General features: G+C 28.6%; 1 protein-coding gene across 2 annotated transcripts; it reads left to right on the top strand.

The window, feature by feature from the left end:
* Window positions 1–203: 203 nt before the first annotated feature.
* LOC132946754 (Golgi-specific brefeldin A-resistance guanine nucleotide exchange factor 1) lies at window positions 204–18,469 on the top strand. Of its 2 annotated transcripts, none has more exons than XM_061016813.1 (35): window positions 204–484; window positions 557–643; window positions 3,594–3,693; window positions 3,853–3,957; window positions 4,022–4,249; window positions 4,316–4,416; window positions 4,502–4,630; window positions 6,954–7,062; window positions 7,124–7,231; window positions 7,308–7,516; window positions 7,592–7,769; window positions 7,852–7,967; window positions 8,041–8,182; window positions 8,244–8,356; window positions 8,479–8,681; window positions 10,771–10,894; window positions 10,958–11,166; window positions 11,963–12,199; window positions 12,311–12,410; window positions 12,913–13,089; window positions 13,156–13,279; window positions 13,365–13,507; window positions 13,572–13,687; window positions 13,747–13,906; window positions 13,986–14,184; window positions 14,276–14,406; window positions 14,474–14,666; window positions 15,137–15,276; window positions 15,343–15,501; window positions 15,560–15,757; window positions 16,779–16,892; window positions 16,986–17,181; window positions 17,239–17,461; window positions 17,538–17,632; window positions 18,304–18,469. In XM_061016813.1, the coding sequence occupies exons 2-35, from the start codon at window positions 557–559 to the stop codon at window positions 18,345–18,347; spliced, it is 5,010 nt and encodes a 1,669-aa protein (XP_060872796.1). In that variant the 5' UTR covers window positions 204–484; the 3' UTR covers window positions 18,348–18,469. The 2 variants fall into 2 exon arrangements, with proteins under 2 accessions (XP_060872796.1, XP_060872795.1); XM_061016812.1 differs by having other exon boundaries at window positions 15,134–15,276.
* Window positions 18,470–23,889: the final 5,420 nt, after the last annotated feature.

Genomic DNA, 23,889 nt, shown 5'->3' with positions numbered 1-23,889 from the left:
CTATAGCAGTTATTAGTTAAGTATGACTGAACAATAACAGGGCCTTAGATTAAGTTAATCATAGTCGGTGGTTATAATTTGTCTTAATTCGTGATACGAAGATAATAAACACGACGACGTAATCGTTATTGAAACTCCTAGGTATAATATTTACAGTACGTGTTATCATGTTTGACGTGTTATCAATTCGAAAATTGTTAGTTAATACTTAATGACTACGTCGAAATGTCAAATGGATTTACTGTTCGGCATTCGCTATTTAGTAGGATTACTTGGTCAAATAGTCAATTGCTATTCTAAAATTTAACCGACACGATACGATGTTGTTGCAGTTGTAAAGTATTAACTTTTTATCGATTAACCGGTAACTGTTAAGACACCATGATCGCTTACAATCCGTCGTCCAATTTATATCATGTAAAACATTATTAATACATAAAATAGCGTTTCAAGAGTGAAAAGTGAACGTCCAAACAATTCAAAAGTAAATGCAAACATGGACATCATGAGGGATGACATGAAATAATTACTAAATGTGTACTTTTTACATTTTAAGATGTATGCGGCCAACGGGTTGTATGTCGTGCAGGGAGAGCTGTCAACTTTAATATCGGCGTTAAAAAGAGATCACAATTCATATCAAGTAAATCATAAAACTATTCAAAATATTCTGTTTAAGAGGATGCTATACAGCCATTTGTTGTCTTCGCCTTACAAGTGTGTTATGCAAATTTACGATCAGGAGACCTCGTTTAGCTCCGTTAGTTTAAAAATTATAGTGAATCGACCTATCATGAAACTTGATGGTATGTACATTATCTGTGTTTGTATGTGGGTTTTTACAATAACTTAGTTTTAAGTGAGTTAAAGAGCATTTTTAATTTACGCTATATTATATACGCATAACTTGCTAAAAAATTGAAATATCTTAGAAAACTTAAACACAAACATAGATAATGTTCTTACCATCAAGTTTCATAATAGGCCAATTCACTCTAATTTTTAAACTAACGAGTTAAACGTGATCTGCTGAGCGTAAATTTGCTATGTTATGCAGTGGCGTAACTTCAAAATTTGGGCCCGGGAGCGAAATTTTCAACAGGCCCCCCCATCGTCCAGGTACCTATATATATTAAGAAGATCCGGGGGAGTGTATTCACCTTACTAAAATAATTAAAAAATTTTTTTTTAAATAAAAGATATTAATTTAATACTTCATATTATATACATACAAAAAAAATTAGTAAACAGTTATAGCAGTTGTAATAAATAACAATTAACTCAAAACTTAAAACATTCTTCTGGACTTCTTATTTGCCAAACTAGAAATAATATCTGATGTATTAATTTCTTTCGCAATTTTCTTTTCTATTGATATTATTGCCAAACTTGACAGACGAATTTGAGACATCGTACTTCGAAGATAGTTTTTAATTATTTTGAGTTTAGAAAAACTTCTTTCTGCGGTGGCCACCGTCACTGGTATTGTCAAAAAAAGAAAACAAGCTGTACATAAATCTGGAAAACTTGCTGCTATTAAATAATTGTCTACAATTATAAATTTTGCCAAGTCATGTACAGAATTTAATTTTGAAATTTGATTTTCAAACGAACGTTTAAATTGAATAATTTGGTTGACCAAATCTATTGTTAAATCATGTTCATAATTGTAATCGTAATGATTAATGACAGACGGTCGATTGATAGCCGGTCTATTAATAAATATATGTTAGGAATAAAACCCAACTTTTAACAGTAATGATAAAACTTTAAACCTCAAATTGTTTTTTCTGTAGTATCATACTCATGAACATGACGTAAAACGTTAATATAATAATGTTCATACCCATATCGCCTACCGCAGCGAAAAAGGTCGTATCTAACAATTTTGAATTAATTAAAAAAATGATTTGTTCAATACTATATTATAATAGAAAAATATAGGTAGTTTTAAATTTTTATTAATAATTAATAGAAAATTTTTTTTTATTTCTTTGGGCCCCTATACGAACGGGCCCGGGTGCGACTGCGCCCTCTGATCCCTCTTAGTTACGCCACTGATGTTATGCACTTGTTATACAGAGACAAAAAATATCTGTGTAGAATCTTCTTAAAAGAGTTTATTCTTAAATTTAAAATTACCACCCAATTTTTGTGGATGTTTCATATTGTTACACAGTATACAACCTGTTACCTAATAACATTATGTTATAATGAATACGTATTCCGTAGGTAGCTAATACTTATGCTTTGTGGTTAAGTTGCTATTATAAAATTATATTTTTAGTGTATAGTATTTTGCGACCATATGAATGTATTTAATTATAGTTTTACTTGATTTCCTGCCAGATAGTAAAATAGTGTGTCATTTAACAAAAATCTATCTTTTTGTATTACAAGTTATTACTTATTACTATTAGTTATAAGTATTGTTTCTATAGTAACATTTTTAAGCATTTAATTTCTTCATAGTATTATACAATTATCAATGATTAGTTTTAAAATCATAAATTATATGTTATAATATAATAAATTATGGGTACCTACTATTTTATTATTTAAACAAAACATTGATCTAGTTTTAATTTTTAGAAGTACTTAAAAATGTCATTTGTGAATCAATAGATAGTAAATGTTGTTTGTTTAATTTATAACTAAATAGTAAATAATACTTACTAAGAATTACACATTATTTTGTTGTTTAAAATATATTTAACCAACCACATAACGTATTATGGTGCTGCCCTCATATGTTGACTACAAATGCATGCGGTCTACCATCGTAAATGTAGACCTTAGCAGAAAAAAATAATTATTTAATAAACACGTACATCCACTAAAAGATAAAATAAAATTGGTCAGATAAAATGTTCTGATATATGTCATATCTTGTATTTTCCAACCATGTTTATTGTTATTAAAAGATAAAATTGTTGATATACCTAACCTACCTACAATTACATTATAACAAAGTTAATAAGTTTGTTAGTTACGTATTGGTCGTCGATTGTGTTGTACTGAGTTTATATTTGTGTCCATTATGCAATTAAAAGATTTTTATTTGACTGTCGCAAAGAGTGAAGAGAATGCCCCTTCAATCCCACCTCAACCATTATTGTTGGAAGGTTGCTTGAAAATACGTACTGGATATATTTATAGCATTTCTGAGGGATATTAAAACAGTATCGCTAAAATTATTATTTATTATTTTTATATTTATTTTTTGATGATGTAACTTTCATCACATCATTATTGACAGTTTATCGTACATTTTTTATTATTTTTTATATTGATTTTTTATGAATACTTGTTATTATTATTACATTATATTTTTCAAATTTGAGCTAATAAACATTTATTATAATTATGAAAATATAAACATTGCGTATTACAATATAGGTATTATGCGATCTACGTCTTACAAAGTAGACCGCATACGCAAGCAGAAATAGATCGGTAGTCTGCATATGAGATCAGCACCCATATTATAATGGAAATGAAAATCAAAAGCTGATTGCCATTAGTAATGGTCCATTACGCACCTTAATATTTAATATTTTTAATTAGGTAATTAATTTGTATTTAATCTGCAGGATGAAGAAAGGTATTCTCCATGTAAAAGATTGTTCAAATTAAGAGATGCTATTAATCAAGTGGAAGATTTAATGTCCCTCAATTTTGATCATGTTATGGGTAACCTATTTACTAAATACATAATTTTTTTTTTTTTTTTGTAAACCTGGTTAAAATGAAAATAATAATATCTGATTCCTACTGTTTACAAATTATACAGGGTTTACTGTATTAAGTATTTAGTTTAATAGATAATTATAGTTGACATTTTGTGTTTAGAACCATTTTTGGATGTAATACGCTGTGAAGAGATTACTGGCCCAGTAACAAGTTTAGCATTGATGTCAATTTATAAGTTTATAAATTATGGACTAATAAAAAAATGTAAATTGGAACCACACAAAATGATTTAGTAAACTTTATTTAATTATAATATACTTTTGTGTAGGTGTTCCTGAGTCAAAGTTATTGACAACTGTAGAAAATATTGCAGACGCAATTACTCACACTAGATTTTTGGGAACTGAAAAAACTAGTGATGCTATAGTATTAATGAAAACTTTACAAGTTTTATATTGCTTAATGATGTCTCCCGAAGGCGAATTTCTTCCAAATGAAAGTGTTTGTGAGATTATGATGAGTTGTTTTCGTTTTTGTTTTGAAGTTAGACTAAGTGGTATGTTATATAATATATACTATGTTCAATGAATAATTATTTCATGTAAATTGTATATGTTTGCAGAATTTGTACGATCCTATGCTGAACATTGCTTGAAAGATATTATTCAACTTCTTTTTTCAAGATTAGTTACGTTAAGTAAAGAACTGGGAAATTCTTCAAAAGTCAGTTAAACTTAATTAAATGAAGTTCAATAGTATGAGATATTTAAAAAAAATATAACTTTTTATGAATGATGTACTTCCTCAGGTATTAGGACTCAACATGAAGAATTATGGTGACCCTCTAAGTAATTGTAATGATAATGTGGAAAATACAGTAGATACAGTTAATTCAAGCGATGAAACACCTCTACCTGAAGAATCAACTTTACCTCAAGTAAATTAATATAACTCATTAAGAGAACGCTATACACGCATTTATTGTCTCGGTCTTACTAGTGCAGAGCATAGCAAATTTACGCTCAGCAGATCGCATTTAGCTATGCTAGTTTAAAAATTAGAGTAAATTAACATATTATTAAACTTAATGGCAAGAACATTGTATGTGTTTGTTCGGGGGATTTTTATGATTGCTCAATTTTTACAATGATTCAGTTTTTAAATTGCGCTGTATTATGTATGCAAAACTTGCTAAAAACTTTAACTATTATAAAAATCATACAGATAATGTTCATACCGTTAAGTTTCATAGTTTCGATTCACGCTAGTTTTTAAACTAACGAAACTAAATGTTATCTGTTGAGCGTAAATTTGCTATGTTACACACTTGTAATACAGAGACAACAAATGCATGTGTAGTGTCCTCTTAAAGTAACAAGATTAACCAAATATTTACGTGTGATCTAAATATAATTTTTCCTGATATATGGAAACTGTGTTCTATTACTCCAGTACTGAAATCGGGGGATGCATCTCTAGTCTCCAACTACAGGCCAATCTCTTTTCTTTCCCACATTGTCAAATTATTCGAATCATTAGTTCTTAATAATATTCAACCAAGCGTCAACAGATTGTTAATGGAGAAACAACATGGTTTCCGGTCTGGCTGTTCTACAACTACTTGAAATGCAGTCTTTTTTAATTATATATTTGAAGCTTTTAAAGCTCATTCACAAGTTGAAGTCATCTTCACTGATTTCTGCAAAGCTTTTGACCGTGTTGATCACCATATATTGCAATGTGTCTTGCAAGCAACTAGTTTCGGTGAGCCACTTTTATCGTGGTTTCGTTCTTTTATTGATGGTAGGAAACCATTTGTTAATATTCATGGAGTCTCTTCTGATATACTCCCCATTTCATCTGGTGTCCCTCAAGGTGGCCACCTCTCCCTACTACTGTTTTCTATATTTTTAAATAGTATTAACCATACATTAAAGCATGCACAGCTCCTAGCGTTTGCGGATGATGTAAAAGTGTTCTATCGTATCGACTCTCTAAACGACTGTCTTATCCTATAAGATGAACTGAATGCAATTGTTGCATGGGCCAACAAGGTAGGGTTGGATTTCAGTATTGCCAAATGTCATCATATGACTTTTACACATCTTAAATCCCCAATTAATTTTAAATATGCAATTAATGGGAGTATTCTACAATTACTTGATAAATCTGTCACTGATCTTGGTTTTGTTCTCTGTCCTACGCTAAGCCCAAATTTACACATTGAGTGTGTCTGCTGCAAATCACTTAAAATCTTAGGTTTTATTAAGCGCTTAACAATAGAGTTTAAATTAGCATCTCCCCTTAAGGCACTGTAATGTTCGCTTGTTAGGCCTATCCTTAAATACAGCTTTGTCATTTTTAATCTTAATACTGCTCAAAACTCAATAATGCTTGAGCGAGTTCAAAATATATTCTTAAAATATGCTAGTCATGTACTCAGTATTGAATGTCCTCTTCATAATTATTTACCAGTTCGCGAGTATCTCAAACTAGATTCACTAGCTGACCGTAGGCGTGCTTCTATTCTTACATTTCTATCCAAATTATTAAATGGGCAGATTGACTCACCACACCTTCTCTTTCTCATTCTTTTACATGTCCCTCATCGCTCCACTTGTTAACACACCACTTTTAATTTACCTACCTCTTCCACTAATTATGGTTTAAATAAATCACTTCAGCGCTGTATGTTTATTGCCAATTCAGACCCCTCCTTTTCTATCTCACAAACCTAATCAAGTATTTATGTATTATTAAATTTCACTGTTATATCCCACTATTGTAATTATTTGTATTAATATTAAATGTAAATTGGGCTCACGCCCGTATTGTATGCTAAAATAAAATAATTTAATGAGTTCTTAATACAGTGGAATATCGGTATCTTGAAGTCTTAAAGGATAATAATTCAACATGTCCAAACTTTGGTTACAGAGGTAATTTTAAATATGAGAATAAATGATCAAGATTGAAAAAAAAATTTTATATACAGAAACTTTGAGATACTGAGGTTCAACTGTATTATCTTAGTGCAATAATGTATCAAATTCAAATTCTATATTGGTTTGAAATATTCATAATTATGCATTTATTGTTAATAAATATAATAAATATAATTTATATATTTTCATCAAATCACACATTTTAAAAATCTCTGTCTTACAATTAACTTTTGATTATTTAAATATATTGAATCATATATTGTTATAGAATTCCCTTGATAAATTTAATTGAAACTATTGTGTTTGAAATATTAGTGTGATGTGAATGCCCTGACTGAAACATCAAAACTAGATATAAACAATGAAAAAGAAACTTCACCTGGTAAAGAAATACCGACTGATGAATTACCATTACTAAACAATGGTAAGCTATTATTGTTTAATATTTTCTTACAAATAATAAAAATAATTTATTGCTTTTAAAGAAAATGACCCAGATTCAAATAATGAGACACCAGTAGATGATGATAAAAAAGAATACGTGAATGGTCAAGGAGTAAGATTTACGACCCAAATACCTATACCTTATACTAGTAAGTGATTTTTTCTACCACTTTAATGTTGTAGTTATCTCTACATATTAGTTAATACTTGACTTATAATTTTTAGAAGTTCCATACAATAGTGGCTGTGTTTTGGAGCTTATTAAGTTTCTTGTAGATGCTTGCGATCCACATGATCAGCAAAATTCTGAAGTAATGATTGGTGTTGGGCTCAATCTTTTGGTCATTGCTTTTGAAGTTGGAGCATATGCCATTAAATGCCACGTTAATATGCATTCCATTATAAAAGATCAACTATGTCGTAACATTCTTTCTGTGTGTGCACAAATCTAAAAATTTTTTATATTTTCTTTATTATATAAAATAGTTAAAACAATTTTTTTTTTTTAGCTCTTGTCTCATGAGAAAATGCCAATATTCAGTTCAAGTCTTAGACTTGCTTTCTTAGTGTTTGAATCTATGCGTCAACATTTAAAATTTCAACTGGAATACTATATGACCAATTTAATAAACATAGTGGTTAATGAAAATTCTAAAATTCCATATGGTAAAAAAGAAATGGCACTAAGTATGTACATCATTATAATCAAATTTAAATATTAATACAAACAATTGAATGTTTAGAAATTAATTTTGTATTATTTTTCTAGAATGTCTTGTCCAACTATGGAAAATTCCCGGACTGGTCACTGAACTTTATTTAAATTATGATTGTGGACTATATTGTTCAGATTTGTATGATGACATTACTAAATTATTATCTAAAGCAAGTTAATAATAAAATAAAATTGCATATTTATTTATTTTTTTATATTTTGTAATAACTTTATTGGTTATAGAATGTTTTTCCATTCAATGATATCTACAGCACTCATTTACTATCAATGGATGCTCTTTTAGCTGTGGTTGATTCAATTGAACGTCATTGTCATAACCGTACACAATTCACTCAAAAGTCAGAAAGCAGTTCAACATATGATGGTATAATTTAATTACTTATAATTTAGTTATGTTCTTAATGTTGTAACTTAAATGTATTTAGTATCTGAAGATCAAAAATCAGAATCTGAAATTAATTTAGAACGTTGGCAACCAGACTTCTCAATTAATATTCCTAGTCATGAAGAATTAATGGCCATAAAAAGAAAGAAGAAGGTTAATAATTTATTTATGTTTTTATTTACAGTTTTCAATTATAGTACTTTAGATAGAAATTGCCTATAGCATTTTATTTTTGAATTATTATTAATGAATAATAATTGTCTTAATAATTTTAGCTACTTACTTCGGGTACAGAGAAATTCAACACAAAACCAAAGAAAGGTATAGAGTTTCTACAAGAACATGGTCTTTTATCAACACCACTGAATCCAATTGAAATTGCTACATTTTTGAAGGAAAATCCTCTTTTGGATAAAAAAATGATTGGCGAATATATAAGCAACAGAAACAATGTGGATGTTCTAAATAGTTTTATCAAGTATGTTTTAAATTTTTGTAGTATAATTAGGGTACAGATATTAATTTAGTATAAAATTAAAAATATTTAAATATATATTTTTTTTATTACTTGATAAATATTTATTTACAATATTTAAATATTTAAATTGAAAATAAGAGAATTTAATAAACAAAATAATAATACAAATTAAAATTTTTTATTTTGAATTTTCCAAATAGTCTTCATGAGGGAAATAGTTAGAAACAACAAATTATTGGATATTTAAAAATTTTAAATGACAGCGATTCAATCTTGTTTTTAACGATTGAATGATGATTTCTCTACATAAACGGTAGTGATAGATGCATATTTCATACACGATAATTCTTTTGTATTGTATTTGATTTCCGAATTTTTTTTTGGTGTTTTGTTTAACAGTATATCCCTTAACGACATTACAGCGTTAAATCCTGTATTTTTCCAATATGTTTTGTAATTTTGTATTAGTTTTAATTCCAATTTCTCCAGGTACTCTTTCCAATTGCTTTATGGCATTATCAGATATTTTTAGACTCTGTTAATGGTATTTTAAAAAATTTCTAATTTTGAAATAGTATCAACTAAATATATAAAATTAGCAGAAATTAATGCTAAATTGTTTCGCAAGTTTTTATTTTCTATGAGCTCAATTGTTTTGTTATTGTTATAGCAGTACAGAATCTAAATTTAAAACAACGTTCAATCTTTTCAAAGTCATTCAAATCATATAAAACACCTGATAGCCACTGAGTTATAGGCTTGGGAGGCAGTGTTACATTTGGATACATGTCATATATTAGTACATAACTGGAGCTTTAAAAAAAAAAAACTCTTACGCTAGAAATTAATGAATCAACCTCAGGAAAGTGAAATCTAATTGTTTCTGCGGTATGATAGAATCAACGTAATAGAAAAGTTAAATGAAAAATTCTTGGATAAAATGGGTCCAATACTTTTCACGCTTTACACATAAACGGCATCCATTAAAAATCAAATTATACATTATTGTGTATTATACCATAAGGCCACAACCAATTTTATTATTAAATAATTGGCATATAGTTTTATGGTTGCATATATTCTTCACAATATAACAAAAATGGTTTTGATGGTTCAGTGCTCAATTTTCCTACAGTTACATTTGCGATATACTGACCACGTCTGTGGTTTCATCTAATCCATCCCAAATAGGTCCATCCCCAATGATTTATTGAATTTTTTTAATAGTTCATAAACCCCACTTGCATAACTTTTTAAAAGTGTACTCAGGAATATTATGACCAGTTTATTTTTCATAAAATCTGAACTTATTAGTGCATGACACAAATCATCGTTAAAAACAGATGTACTACAGGAAATTAGTAGATGCAAATGATTTAGAAATAATATTTTGTTAAAACTGAAGTTTTCCGTATCTATTGTCTATATGTTAACCGTACGAGTCTTTATATGCTGGTTAACTTGACCATGTTGGTCAATAAATTCTGATTTTTCAAAAGATTGACAGTATAAAACTTATTCATCACATCTAAAAGTTAAGTTTGAAAATTTTTGCAAATAAAGACCAACTTTTGATGCGCAATTGACTTAAGGCATATTTAAATTATTAAAATAATTATTTTATGAAATAAAAACATGGATACTGACTACACAAACGGACGCAACACGAAAATAATGTGATCAAAAAGCGAAAATGTATGTATTAGTGTGTAGGTACTGAAATGTATACATAGTACCTTGTATCTAATACCTACTACCTAGATAAGATATTAAATTGTTGTTGTTTGATGCCAAAATGTGTACAGACTACAGACCTTATTGTATAGTGTCGTACATTAAAATACTAAAATAAAAATGGAAATTCTACATTAATACAGAATATGTATATTTTATATTTATTAGTAAAATATTTAAAATAAAATTAGCATCAACTCATCTGACATAAAATGAAACGTATACACATGTCAAAAATTTAACGATATTACAACTACCTACAAATTTATTAAATTTATTTAAATTAAAATCTTTCATAGTTATAATTTTATAATTTCATAGCATGTATTTTATAATTTGTTGTTGTTTTGTTTAGTTCTTTTGATTTATGTGGTACACGTGTTGATGAAGCTCTTCGAATGTATCTTGAAGCATTTCGACTACCTGGAGAATCTCCTCTAATATCATTTGTATTAGAACCATTTACAGAATATTGGCATGTTAGTAGTTATTAATACTTATCATTAAATAGTATTTTCAAATTTATTTTGTATGAATTCTAGAAATGTAATGGGGAACCTTTTGCAAATGCAGAATGTGCGTTTTTATTAGCATATGCAATTATTATGCTAAATGTCGACCAACACAATCAAAATGTTAGACGAATAGATCAACCAATGACAACAGATTCATTTAAACGCAATTTAAAAAAATTGAATGGTGGCGAAGATTTTGATCACCCAATGTTAGAAGAAATATATAAAGAAATCAAGTAAGCTAAATAACAATTTATTTAGTTCTTAATACCTACTATACTTTTTTGTTATCGCTCCACTACTACACCATATAAAATGTATTACCTCACCATCAGAAGTGATACCAAACGTCTAAAACAATTGTTTTACTATTTTACTACGTTCAGATATTTTTTGTGTGCTGTAACAAATTATACTTCAATAAATCACATAATAATTATATAATACTGTCTATAATTAATGGTAGTACAGTTAGTAATAAATATTTCATAATTACACGTAAGTAAACATAAGAAAATAAGATGATTTCCTATAGATTTTTATTCGTAATTTTCCCTTGTCACAGATTTTATTTTGTTTTAATGATGTGCTTTTTATTGTAAACAACATTGATTGCCAGTATTAAATATTACAATGAACAACTTATCAAAATTAATTTTAAAATAATTTTATATAATTTGTAAGATAGGTATGCATTTGAAACTAGTAACTATACATACAATATAGCAACAGGTCAATAACATACCAACACAATTATTAGAATATATTAAAATAACATTTTAAATATTGTAAGAATTAAGAATTATTTACCCATTTTCCATAAATAGGACACAGGTTAGACTAACCTATCGAGATACAAAGAAATATTGATCATAAATGAGAAATAACAAACTATTAGATTAAAGAGTAAAGACTGCTGACATACGGTGGTGGGACATACGTTTATATAGCTCTGTGGAAAGGCGATAACAAACATGTATCATACATTTATTCTTTTATCATACCAACAACTAATCTAATGAACATTTTTAGATCAAATGAAATTGTTATGCCTGCAGAACATACTGGTGCTGTTTTAGAAAACTATTTATGGAAAGTTTTGTTGCGACGTGCATCTGGTAAAGATGGATCTTACATACAAGCACCGAGTGGAGTTTTTGACCATGAACTATTTTCTATTTGTTGGGGTCCTACTTTAGCTGCATTAAGCTTTATATTTGATAAGTCGAATCATCAAACAGTTTATACTAGAACAGTATTTGGTCTTAGGTAATTTTTGCCCATAAAAATAATTATTTATAACTTTTTTAACTCATTTAAATAGATACAAGTCATATTGCACATAAATACTGTAACTTATTCTCATAAACAATCTTTCAGAAAATGTGCATTTATTTGTGCCCATTATGGAATGTGTGCTGAATTTGATAGCCTTATCATATCATTGTGCAAGTTTACTAATTTACAGAACAACCCAGATGTGTGTATAGTATTCAAATATTTTATCAATATTAGTTATTTAGAAACATTAAAAAAAAAAAATGTCTAAAAGTTTAAATGGATTTTGAAATTTGAATAGAACTAATAGGGTTTTTGATTTGACTCACTTTTTTAGTATTGAGTGCAACAATGTATTTGATTTGACCAATATTCGGTAAACTGGTGCAATATTGTATTCTATATTCAATTTAAATGCACTGACTACTCTCTTGTACACTCAGTGCTCACTTTCTGCAGTGCCGATTTTGTGAATGCTCATACTCTTATGAACTCCATTACTCTATTATGAAGTTAAATATTGTTCTTATTTGTTTTATTAAAATTTGTGCAGACCTAGTGCAACACTCATAGACTGGTATAATTACTTGGTGCACTTATAAATTGTCAAATCGAAAACACTATAAATCGTATTCTTAATGTTCAGTTTATAAATGTTAAATTCTTATTAATACATTGTATTATTTATGATCCTGTCAATTTAGTGTCCAGAAAATGTTACAATACTGTTTGGAAGTAACTCTAAATCTCGACTGGCTACTCGCACTCTTTTTAGTCTGACCCATATGTATGGTGATATTATTCGTGAGGGTTGGTCTAGTATATTTGACATAATCTTACAACTATATAAATGCAAACTATTACCTACCATATTAGTCGAGGTAATTTTTCTAAACTCTTTAAATGCAATTATAATATAATGTATATAATTTAGTGTATTTTTTTAGTCTGAAGATTTTCTTGAACTCAGTGGTAAAGTTTCATTGATACGCGAAACAGTGACTTCAGGTTCACAAAAATCAGAATCTGGACTGTTCAGTTCACTTTACTCTTATATAGCGTCTGGGGGTGGTAAGTATCAAGTATATAGCATAAAAAGCATATACATTTTAAGTTAAAAATAATAATTTTAAATTTACAATTTTTACAAATTTAGAGACAATTAATCATAAAATACAGACATCAAATGAACCTGAGTTAATTATCACATCTAGAGACTGTATATCTGAGAGTCGCTTGGAAAGTCTAATTACAGAATCTAAGTTTCTCACTATAGAATCTTTGGAAGCTTTAGTAAAAGTATGTGTGTTGTATGTCTATAAATATCAATAAATTATTTAACATAAACATTTTTATTTTTTAGGCATTAATTGGAACATTTTATAAGCCAGAGGGTGTATTAGCACTTGGGTCACGGGAAAGTGAAAATGCTGCTAGTTTCCTGTTAGAAATGCTTCTCAAAATAGTGTTACAAAATCGGTAAGCTTTTACTTAATGCATCATAATATCCAATACTAAACTAAATGTAACAACCACAGGGATAGAGTGAACACCCTATGGGACGCAGTTAAACAACACCTGTACAATCTTATAACAGGTGCTATTGAACATAATCACATGTTTCTTTTGGAACGCACTGTTGTTGGACTAATGAGGTTAGCATCTCGCCTTATGAGACGTGAAGAAATAAGTTCAATGGTAAAATACATTTTATACTTATGTTTTAAACTTTGTATATTTTATTTACTATTTCTTGTTTGTACATTGTATTTTTTAGGTATTGCAGTCATTAAATGTTTTACTATTGCTCAACAAAGATGCTTTACAAATAGTTGGCCGTCAAATAGCATTTGGAATGTATGAACTATTAAAAATGTGTGCCGCAAATATTCACACCAGAGATGATTGGACATTAATCTTTTCTATTTTAGAGTATGTCGGTGCTGGAATTGTTGTATCTAAAAGCAATAATATAGGTATGTTTATCTATTTAAAAATAAATGCATTCCTTTGCATAGAATCTTAAAAATTTAAACCTATTACTGACAAAGTTTTAATGTTTAATAGATAATCGGTCTGATAATGAAGTGACAAGTGTAAGTGATAGTAATGATGACAGTGGCTTAGACGTAAAATCAGTTAATAATGCCTCGACCCCTTCGTCATCACCTCCAGATAACAAATCAGATTGGTTAAAGGTAAATACATTTCACGCTAAGTTTAACAATAAATTCATATAAGAAGTAAATATTTTTGTACATGTAGATTGAAACAAACCCTGGGGCGCTAGAAATCTGGCCAGATTGTTCAACATTTAAACGCCATGACCCATTATCTTTTGTTAAATGCTGTGAGTGTCTGGCGTTTTTAGTGCGTAACATCGCACATATTACACCATACAACTTTATCAAATGTGTCTCAGTCATAAAAAATTTCGCTAGGGCCAGTTTACAATCAAGTATGATGCATTTATAAGAGGACACTACACAGCCATTTGTTGTCTCCGTCTTACAAGTATGTAACATAGCAAATTTACACTCAGCAGATCACGTTTAGCTGCCTAAGTTTAAAAATTAGTGTGAATCGATCTATTATGAAATTTGATGTTAATAACAGTATCTGTGTTTTTGTGGGTTTTTACGATAGTTCAATTTTTTAGCAAGTTATGTGTGTATAATATAGCGTAAATTAAAAATACTCATAACTCACTTAAAACTGAATTATTATAAAAAACAAATGTTCTTATCATCAAATTTCATAATAGGTCAATTCACTCTAATTTTTAAACTAACGTAGTTAAATGTGATCTGCTAAACGTAAATTTGCAAAGTTACACACTTGTGAGACGGATACAACAAATATCTGTGCAGTGTCCTCTTAACACTTTTTTTTTTTAAAATCCATGCTCAAGTTAATTTATTTTAGAAGATAAAAATGTACGCCAAAAATTAGGCAACAAACCAAAAACCAATTTGAAATCAAACAAAAATAAATTGTCTAATCCATATGATGCAGACGATAGTGACCCTGAAGACATTCCAAGTAGTTACACTCAAGTTTCTATTCAAGTAATTTCATCATTCTCTTTTTAATTGTATATTATAACTAATCACAAATTATTTAAATGTTTCCAGCTTCTTGACCTTATGCACACATTGCACACGAGCACTGCAGATATATATCGTTGGTGGTCAGAAGAAAATCCAGACACAGAACTTATATCTTTGTGGAGCTATGGGTGGTGTCCGTTACTCCAAGGTATAGCCAGTCTGTGTTGTGATTGCCGACGTGATGTGAGTAAATCAAACTTCCAATTTCAGTATGTAAAATAATATTTGTAATTGTACGTAGGTAAGGATGAGTGCTGTGACATATCTACAACGTGCCCTCTTAATGCACGACTTAGCTACACTTAACGGTGATGAATGGGAAGCTTGTTTCCGCAAAGTCTTGTTTCCGTTGATGAACAAACTGTTAGAGTGTGCAAACGACATTGATCCAAGCGGTTTAGATGAAACAAAAATGCGGTCTGCCACTTTGTTATCAAAGGTTGTTAATAATAATTAAATAATAACTTATTATTAATTAATAAGCTAAATTAATAATTTAATAATAATTATTATTAGAGCACAGATTTATATGCATTGAAAATAAACCAAATAAAAAATATTAAATATGCAAAAAATATTGAATATGGTCTAGTGTTCAAATATGCATAAAAAGAATTAATATGAACTCAAAAATTAGAATTTTGATATTTTTATATATCATTTTATTTATTTTTTAAAAGGGTCGAACAAATTACAATTTGAAACACGACTACTAACATGTAATTGAAAAATCTAAACATTTTAAATATGTTCCTTCTCTTGTAGAGGATTTTTTGAAATCATGGATAAATTTAAGAGATCATTTTGTTTTTAGAATTTCTATAGTTTCAGCGTGTATACTCTATACCCTATCCCAAATAAAAACGGTGGTCGGCAGACGAGTTGTGCTTAGGAGTGTGGCATTATTATACAGATATATGACACGGCGGGGCGGCAAACGGGTGTTTCCTACTGATTCCCGACTAAAACTTTAATAGTTGCCGCCGTCTATGCTTCTTATCTGGGAAAGAGACGATAGAGTATAAATATTTCAACTAAAAATCTATAATTATTATCGTCATAATAGTTGTCTTGTGCTTACAGAATATTATATTTCCTCAAAATTTGAAAAATTATAGTTATATTGTTTCACAAACAGCTTACTCAACAATTGGACTGCTTTTATGCAAGGGTTAATGCCCGCCTTGTCCTCACCCATAAAATGACGCCACTGAATCCAATGTTTAATGGAATTGAACAGTTTAATTTCAATTTTCATGAATTTTAAATTTATAATAAAATATGGGAGTTCTAACAGCTGGAAAGGAATTTCTTTTTATATACAAAAAATATCAAGTTAATATTTTAGTTTCTAAGAGTTGAATAATGAATTGAAATGATTTAAATGTTTTTTTTTTACTTTAATAAATCAACATTTTTTCTGTACACTAATTGAATGTAAATTATAAATATTGTCATAGGTTTTCTTACACCATTTGACTCAACTTCAATCACTACCAACATTTGTTGACTTATGGATCACTGTTCTGGAACTGATGCACAAGTTTATGATATCTGACAATAGTGACACTCTGGTATACAATTAATTAATCACTAATACTTTTTACATATTGTGATTTGTATTAAATTGTTTTTATCTTTTAATTTTTGTGTATTGTTATGATCAGAGTGAAGCAATACCCGAAACCTTGAAAAATATGTTATTAGTGATGTTAAACGGAAAAACAAACAGTAAAGAAGAACTGCATAGCAAACAAACTTTCTGGGATGCTACTTGGACTAAAGTAAATACGTTTTTACCCCAAATGTCTAATGATTTGCTTCAACATCACAATAGCAGACAAATTAAAATGCAAGACCATGGTAATAAATAACAGTCATAATAAGATAAAATAAATTACAAAAAAAATGTTTGTTTAGTCTCTCAAGTAACAGATACCTCATCAGATTTATCAGAAGTAACTCGATCGATTGTTCCACTTGAACCAGGCGTTATTATGCCTCTTGGATCGCCAACTCCTTTGGAACTAACACATGAAGTTTTGAATTCTCAATCACCCTTTATGTCTAGTCTTTATCAAAATGTCAATCAAAACTCAGTAATGGGTGTACAGAACTTTATCAATCATACTCAACATGTCGAGTAAATATATATATATTTAAATATTTGCACATAAAAATAAGTATAATATTTCAATTCAAACATTTGTATTTTAAAGGGATGATCAAAATGACGAACTGATCGCAGTCATTACAACTGTTCCGATTTCTCAACCTTATATACTCACTAATGAGAGTGAAGAATCTGAAAACAGTAAGTATATTATAATAACATTAAAAATTATTAATACAACTTATATTTATGTATGTATGTCTTTATATTACATTTATTTGATTATGTAATTAAACAGATATAAACAGAAAACTATAATTTTACTGAGTTAACAATTAAGTTTTACATTTTGTTATTACTACCCATTTTTCAACAAAGATAAATCCTTAAGAGGATGTCATACCCGCATAATATATTATATCCGTCTTACTACTGCATAATATACCAAAATGTACGTCCAGCAGTTCCAAATTTGAGAACAATTTTACAGGTCATTTTACCTATTATCAAACTTAAATGTAAGAACAGTACCAGTGTTCTCTTATTTGTTTTTTCACAATATTAAAATTTTCATGTGAATATGAGCATTTTAAAATATTAATATTTTACATACTTATAACTCACTTAACCCATTAATACATCATAAAAAACCAACCAGAGAACACAGATAATGTTCTTACATTTAAGTTTAACAATAGGTCAATTCACTATAATATTGAAGCTAACAACACAAAATTAAAACTGCTGGACGTACATTTCGATATATTATGCATTAGAGACAACACATGCAGGTATGACGTCCTCTTAAGAAAATTGATTTTGCCTTGACCCCATGAATCGTTTAAGTATAATGTGAATAATTTATTTTGCAGGTAATAACAAACCAGATTGTGAAGTAAACCAACAATTGCATTGAAATTATTATAAATTTACATTATTATTATTCACTTTTTATGTTCAACGTTTTGTATTATATACATTTTCTATTTGTTGATATTATTGTATTTAATATATATTATCCAGTTAAAATTGCTTCAATGGTAGTTTTGGTTTTACATTCAATTCAAGATATATTTGAGTTGTGATGAAAAAATAGTTCCATCAATTCTGTGAATTGCATCAATTATTAATCTTTAGTTTATGTTTTGAATAGTTTTCTTTCAACAATATTACAAAAAGTTAGTTGGTAAAAGTAATAGTAATATGTTTCAGTGACATATTTATTATAGGTGCGTAGAAACCACTCCACAGTGAATTCATTAGTTTACTTTATAGTTTTTATGATAAAAAAGAAGAATACATCATAATTCATAAACTAGATAAAATATGTCTTAAAAATAAAAAAAATGTGATATTTATTATACTTACATCAAATAGATTCAAAATATAATATTTTCAAATTTTCAATCTCTTAGGTACACAGTAATTTTATGGCTGTCGTATACATTCTAATGGTGATGTTACGCGTGTATTTTGCGGTTTACATTTAGATCAATGGTCTACCAAAACTATGAGCAGGCAATAGGCGTACAATATGTGTATTAAGTTTTATGATAAAAATTAAATTTCTAAATATAATACAAAATTAAAATGTTCAAAAGTTAAGAAAGGAACTATGAATAAAAATTGAAAATCTAATTTAATGTATAAAAATGAATATTTGTTTGTTATACTTCTATAGTCTAAAAAACTACTCTCCCAAAATATATGTTTACGTTTAGGTAAAATATATCTAAAACAAAAATAGTTATAAATAACATACATTTTTCTATCATTATAGTAGGTATTGTGTTGTTTTTATTTTTAAACTATTATTTACGTATAAACCATAAAAACGAAAAATTTTAACTTGATATGGCGAATTTTAAAACCAACTGAGAAAACTAATTTCAACCTTCACTTAAACTAGTTTCATACAAGTTTATATAAGTGAATTAGAAAATTAACCAACAAGTTAAGGGGTATGCATACTGACCGTTTCTTAGGAGTTCAATATAGGCAATTTTCTATTTGTGTGCATGCGGGTCGTGTAAATGGGTGCGTAGTAAGCGATCATTGGTGTGAGTGACTGTGTGTAAATAAATAGCGAAGCGCACCCGCACGTGCACGCAAATGTCAGTAACACAGCATTTTACAAGCCATATTACAAATGTGAATTTTAGTGAAACACTGAAACTTAGTTTCATATTTTCAATAATATGGCTTGCTGAGTGACATTACAGTATGAACAACTTTTATACAAATTGAAGAGAAGAAGTTTGTCTAGGTTTGTATAATATAGGAGTCGATTTTCGATATTTTATTTTCAAAGTCCAATATTCAACTCTAAAACTCGTGATATTTGAATTTTTCAATTTATTAAATTATTTAAAATTGAATTTTATACAGACGTAAATTAACTTCTCTTCTACAATATTGATAATGGGCGTATTTACTCTCAAACCGCTCAATAAACCATATTATTGGAAATACAAAAGTACATTTTCGTAGAATTTTTCGATATCGTTCTACATTAAAGTTATGCAGGAATGGTTCGTAAATAAAATTGACCATTTGAGGAGTAGATCACTGCAGCTTTGAAAGGGTCACTTAAGTATACCTAAATGAAAAGATATATTTCAATACACGACGGTCAAAATATTATTGTAATACGTCCAATTTGTTACCTACCAAACACTGACGGTATCGTACTGAACATATTTTGTTCTCAATAGTTATCAACATTATACTACGTATGAATTACATGAGAAATGCTTCTTCTAGTTTCATGAAGGCATTAAATATACCTACTCCCGACTTCGACAGCTGATTGCGAACGAGGATTTTCAGATATGAACTTGACGATAATACTGATTTGAGGACTAGTTTAAACATCGAAAATGTGTCAGATTTGATGTTCATCTCTATCGATGGTCCTTCAGTCGCATATTTCAATCCACGACCTCATGTGAAGATTTGGTTGAAAGATCACCGTTCAGCAGTTTCAGCTCCACGAGGTAAGGAACGACAATAGAATTAAACGATGAAAACTAGTTGCGGAAAATGTTTTTTTCCGATGTATTTTCTTAATGTTTTTAATATTTGGAAAGATTGACAAAATATACGTAATATAAAGAGGATTTATAAAAAATCTGGTTTAAATTTTTTTCCATATTATTGACACGCTCTTTACCGGCTTTACTCCTATAGACCATAAGAAAAATATTCGTATTGTATTATAAATGTTTACATTTGATGATATAGTATACTCTCAAAAAAATTAATGGGAACACCACTGAATATGTACATTATCTCCATACATAATATATTATATTGCACACATTGCGGTTTTCATAATATATTTTAACTTTTATGCATCAGTCATCGCGAGTTTGTACATTTTATGGCCGGTTAATAAGACGCGGAACAAATAAAGGTGCCAAAGTACCACTCTATATTTTAATTGAATGTTTTAGAAAATGTATTATTTATAAAGAAAAAAAAAACTTAATAAACTTGAAACCATATATTATATTAAATTGACATATTCAATTATATACCGATAACCTAGGTACAGTTATTGGATTCTATGACCATTTTATATAGTCTAAAATTAACCTATTGGATTTCTATAGGTGCGTCATATATGATTTGCCTGTTTTAGGTTTCAAAAAATTAGTTTAGAACTTTAGAACACCTTAGAATCTAAGCCCGCGGAAGGAAAAAAAATGGACCGCCAAAAATGTTCTTAATTTTCCTGTATATCCTATGCATCACTCCCCCCACCCTTCATAACAAAAATTAAACTAATATTGATTTTTTAATGTGTTTTCCTACAGTATAATTTTTTTAAAATTTTTTTTTTGTTTTCTAAAATGCCTTTGCCTGCGGGCGCCAACACCTCCCTTCAATTTTTCTTTTATGATTTTAACATTAGCCGAATTTTTTAAATATTGATAACCTGGTGCATTCTTACAGTAACATTTTTTCCACATTTTTTTTTTGGTTTTCTAAAATGCATTTGCCTGTGGGCACCAACACCCTCTTTCAATTTTTTTTTTTAGTAATGTGACTAGTTGAATTTTTTTGTAGAGACTTGAACATTGATAACGTGGTGCACTTTGAATAATCCATCATTAATGAACTAAATATTTTGAATAGTTTTTTTCTGTTTAAGATTCTGGACATTTTAGTTTGAAGTTTGTAATGTGTCTTCACACAATATAATTAATTTCAATTGTTTTTTGTTTTCTAAAATGAATTTGCCTGCGGGCGCCCACACCCTCTTTCAATTTTTTTTTTTTGTGATGTAACTCTAGTTGAATTTTTCGTATATACTTTTTAAACATCGATAACCTGGTGCCCTCTGAATAATCCAACATTAATGAACTAAATATTTTGAATAGTTTTTTCTCTTTAAGATTCTGGACGTTATAGTTTGAACTTTGTAATGTGTATTCACACAATATAATTAATTTCAATTTTTTTTGTTTTCTAAAATTAATTTGCTTGCGGGCGCCAACACCTCCCTTCAATTTTTTTTCATGATTTTAACATTTGCCAAATTTTTTAAATATTGATAACTTGGTGCCATACGAATAATCCATCTTTAATGAACTAATTTTTTTTTCTTTTTAAGATTCTGGGCATTTTAGTTTGTACTTTGTAATGTGTATTCCTACAGTAACTTTTTTTCCACATTTTTTTGGTTTTCTAAAATGCATTTGCCTGCGGGCGCCAGCACCCTCTTTCAATTTTAGATTCTGAGCGAAGCGATGAATGTATTGATTTTACAATGATGTGTGTTTTTTTTTTTATTTTTATTTTTATTTTTATTTTTTATTTTTATTTATTTTTTTGTGTCTGTCATCACCTTTTAGGATTGTATTTGATTTTCTTTAACAGTAACTTTTCTGATAGGAAAGTGAATCTAGTTGGTACTTTGAGGGGTCAAAAAAAGAATTATTTTTGCATCATCAATTTTAAAACGTTGATTTACCTAGATTAAAAAAAAAAATTAATTTGTTATACTTAAGCTCGGTAAACTTTAAGCGTTTTACGGGTACGTAAAACACCGAAAATCGTGAACTTCGAACTTCCAATGATTTCCCTGTAGTAGAGTTTTGGACAAGTACCTACAAAGGTAACTCATAATAATTCATATTGTAAATGAATTAGGTACCAAAAAAATATAACTTCTCAAACACTTTGTCTATTGGCACTGGTGGGAGAATTTATTAGAATGTCTATAAACTTGCGGACCAGTTTGTATAGTTAAATTTGGCATGCGAACTATAATTGAAATAGAAAACCAGAATAGGTGCATTGCAGATGACAAAGATTTCTGTAAAAAAACATACGATTTATCAATATACCGTAGAGGTACTGAGTATAATACTATAATATATAAGTTCTATGTATTTATCATAGTAAATAATATATTTTATAATATCTATGGCAATCGTCAATTGTCGAAATTCGTCGGCGACGGTTAACAGTTCTAATAATTTCAGCAAATACTATTGTATTATAAATATAATATATTGTATATTTTGATTTCAGTGAACAAAAAAATAATAAGCCACCAATATAAACGGACAGTTCGTTAAACCGTACATATTATAATATATAAGTTTTAACACAAACTCGCAAATTTCATTATGATCAGGTTATTTTCATAAAATATTTCGATACTTTCAAGTTTCAGCTCATCGGAGTGAGATGATTAGATGAAGATGGATGAAGATAGCTGTTTATTCGGCGATGGCGGCACTCTAGCTACGTTTCACCGGAAGAGTAGATGTTTAAAGTAAGTTTGTTTTCATATTATTACCTACTATTTTACATTTACTTTTTAGACTTAAATTAGGCATAAAATACGAATTATTCTTGTTTTTTTAAATAATTTTTTCGAAAAATATATTTAACATGTATAGGCTACGCCGAAGTGCTGTTGCTGGACAGTCTCTTCAATTCACGATTTTTCATGAATAGCATTACATATAAATGAATGCTGCCGCATTTTTGTTTGTATTAATTCTATTACTATTGTATTAAAATATCTTTTAAGCTTATTGTACCACGAGTACAGTTGTTAAATTTTCTTAATTCGAAAAAAAAAAAAAAAAAAAAACATGTATAAGTCATACAATTATCAATTTATAGTTAATAGAAATGCGGATGTTTATACTTCATAGATATTTTTTTATTGAAATCGTGTAAATAATTTGATTTAACAATCAGGTACCTATACTCATCACTAGTATCAATTTTATTATATTACGTGTAAAATCACCGACACAAGGTGCAGACTGAATTAAAAAAATTAAAAACATAAAATAATGTTGTAGTAGAAGCTGGAAACTGTAGTTTTTATAATCCAAATAATGTATCTATTAAATTGAATCATTGAATTATTATTCAGAGATAACTTTGGGATAAATGCCAGACATATAAATGTAAATTAAATTAAAAACAAT

The sequence above is a fragment of the Metopolophium dirhodum genome, chromosome 6 (genome assembly GCF_019925205.1).
Source record: "Metopolophium dirhodum isolate CAU chromosome 6, ASM1992520v1, whole genome shotgun sequence".
Classification (NCBI taxonomy): domain Eukaryota; kingdom Metazoa; phylum Arthropoda; class Insecta; order Hemiptera; family Aphididae; genus Metopolophium; species Metopolophium dirhodum.
Note: the sequence above shows the minus strand (reverse complement) of the source record. Positions and strands in the feature narration are given on the sequence as shown.

Bases quoted from the DNA above. Each gene is read 5' to 3' on its own strand.
- LOC132946754 (XM_061016812.1), top strand. From the start codon at position 557: ATGTATGCGGCCAACGGGTTGTATGTCGTGCAGGGAGAGCTGTCAACT. The intron at 4,250-4,315 runs GTATGTTATATA...ATATGTTTGCAG, and splicing joins TTTTGAAGTTAGACTAAGTG to AATTTGTACGATCCTATGCT. The intron at 7,968-8,040 runs GCAAGTTAATAA...TATTGGTTATAG, and splicing joins TTACTAAATTATTATCTAAA to AATGTTTTTCCATTCAATGA.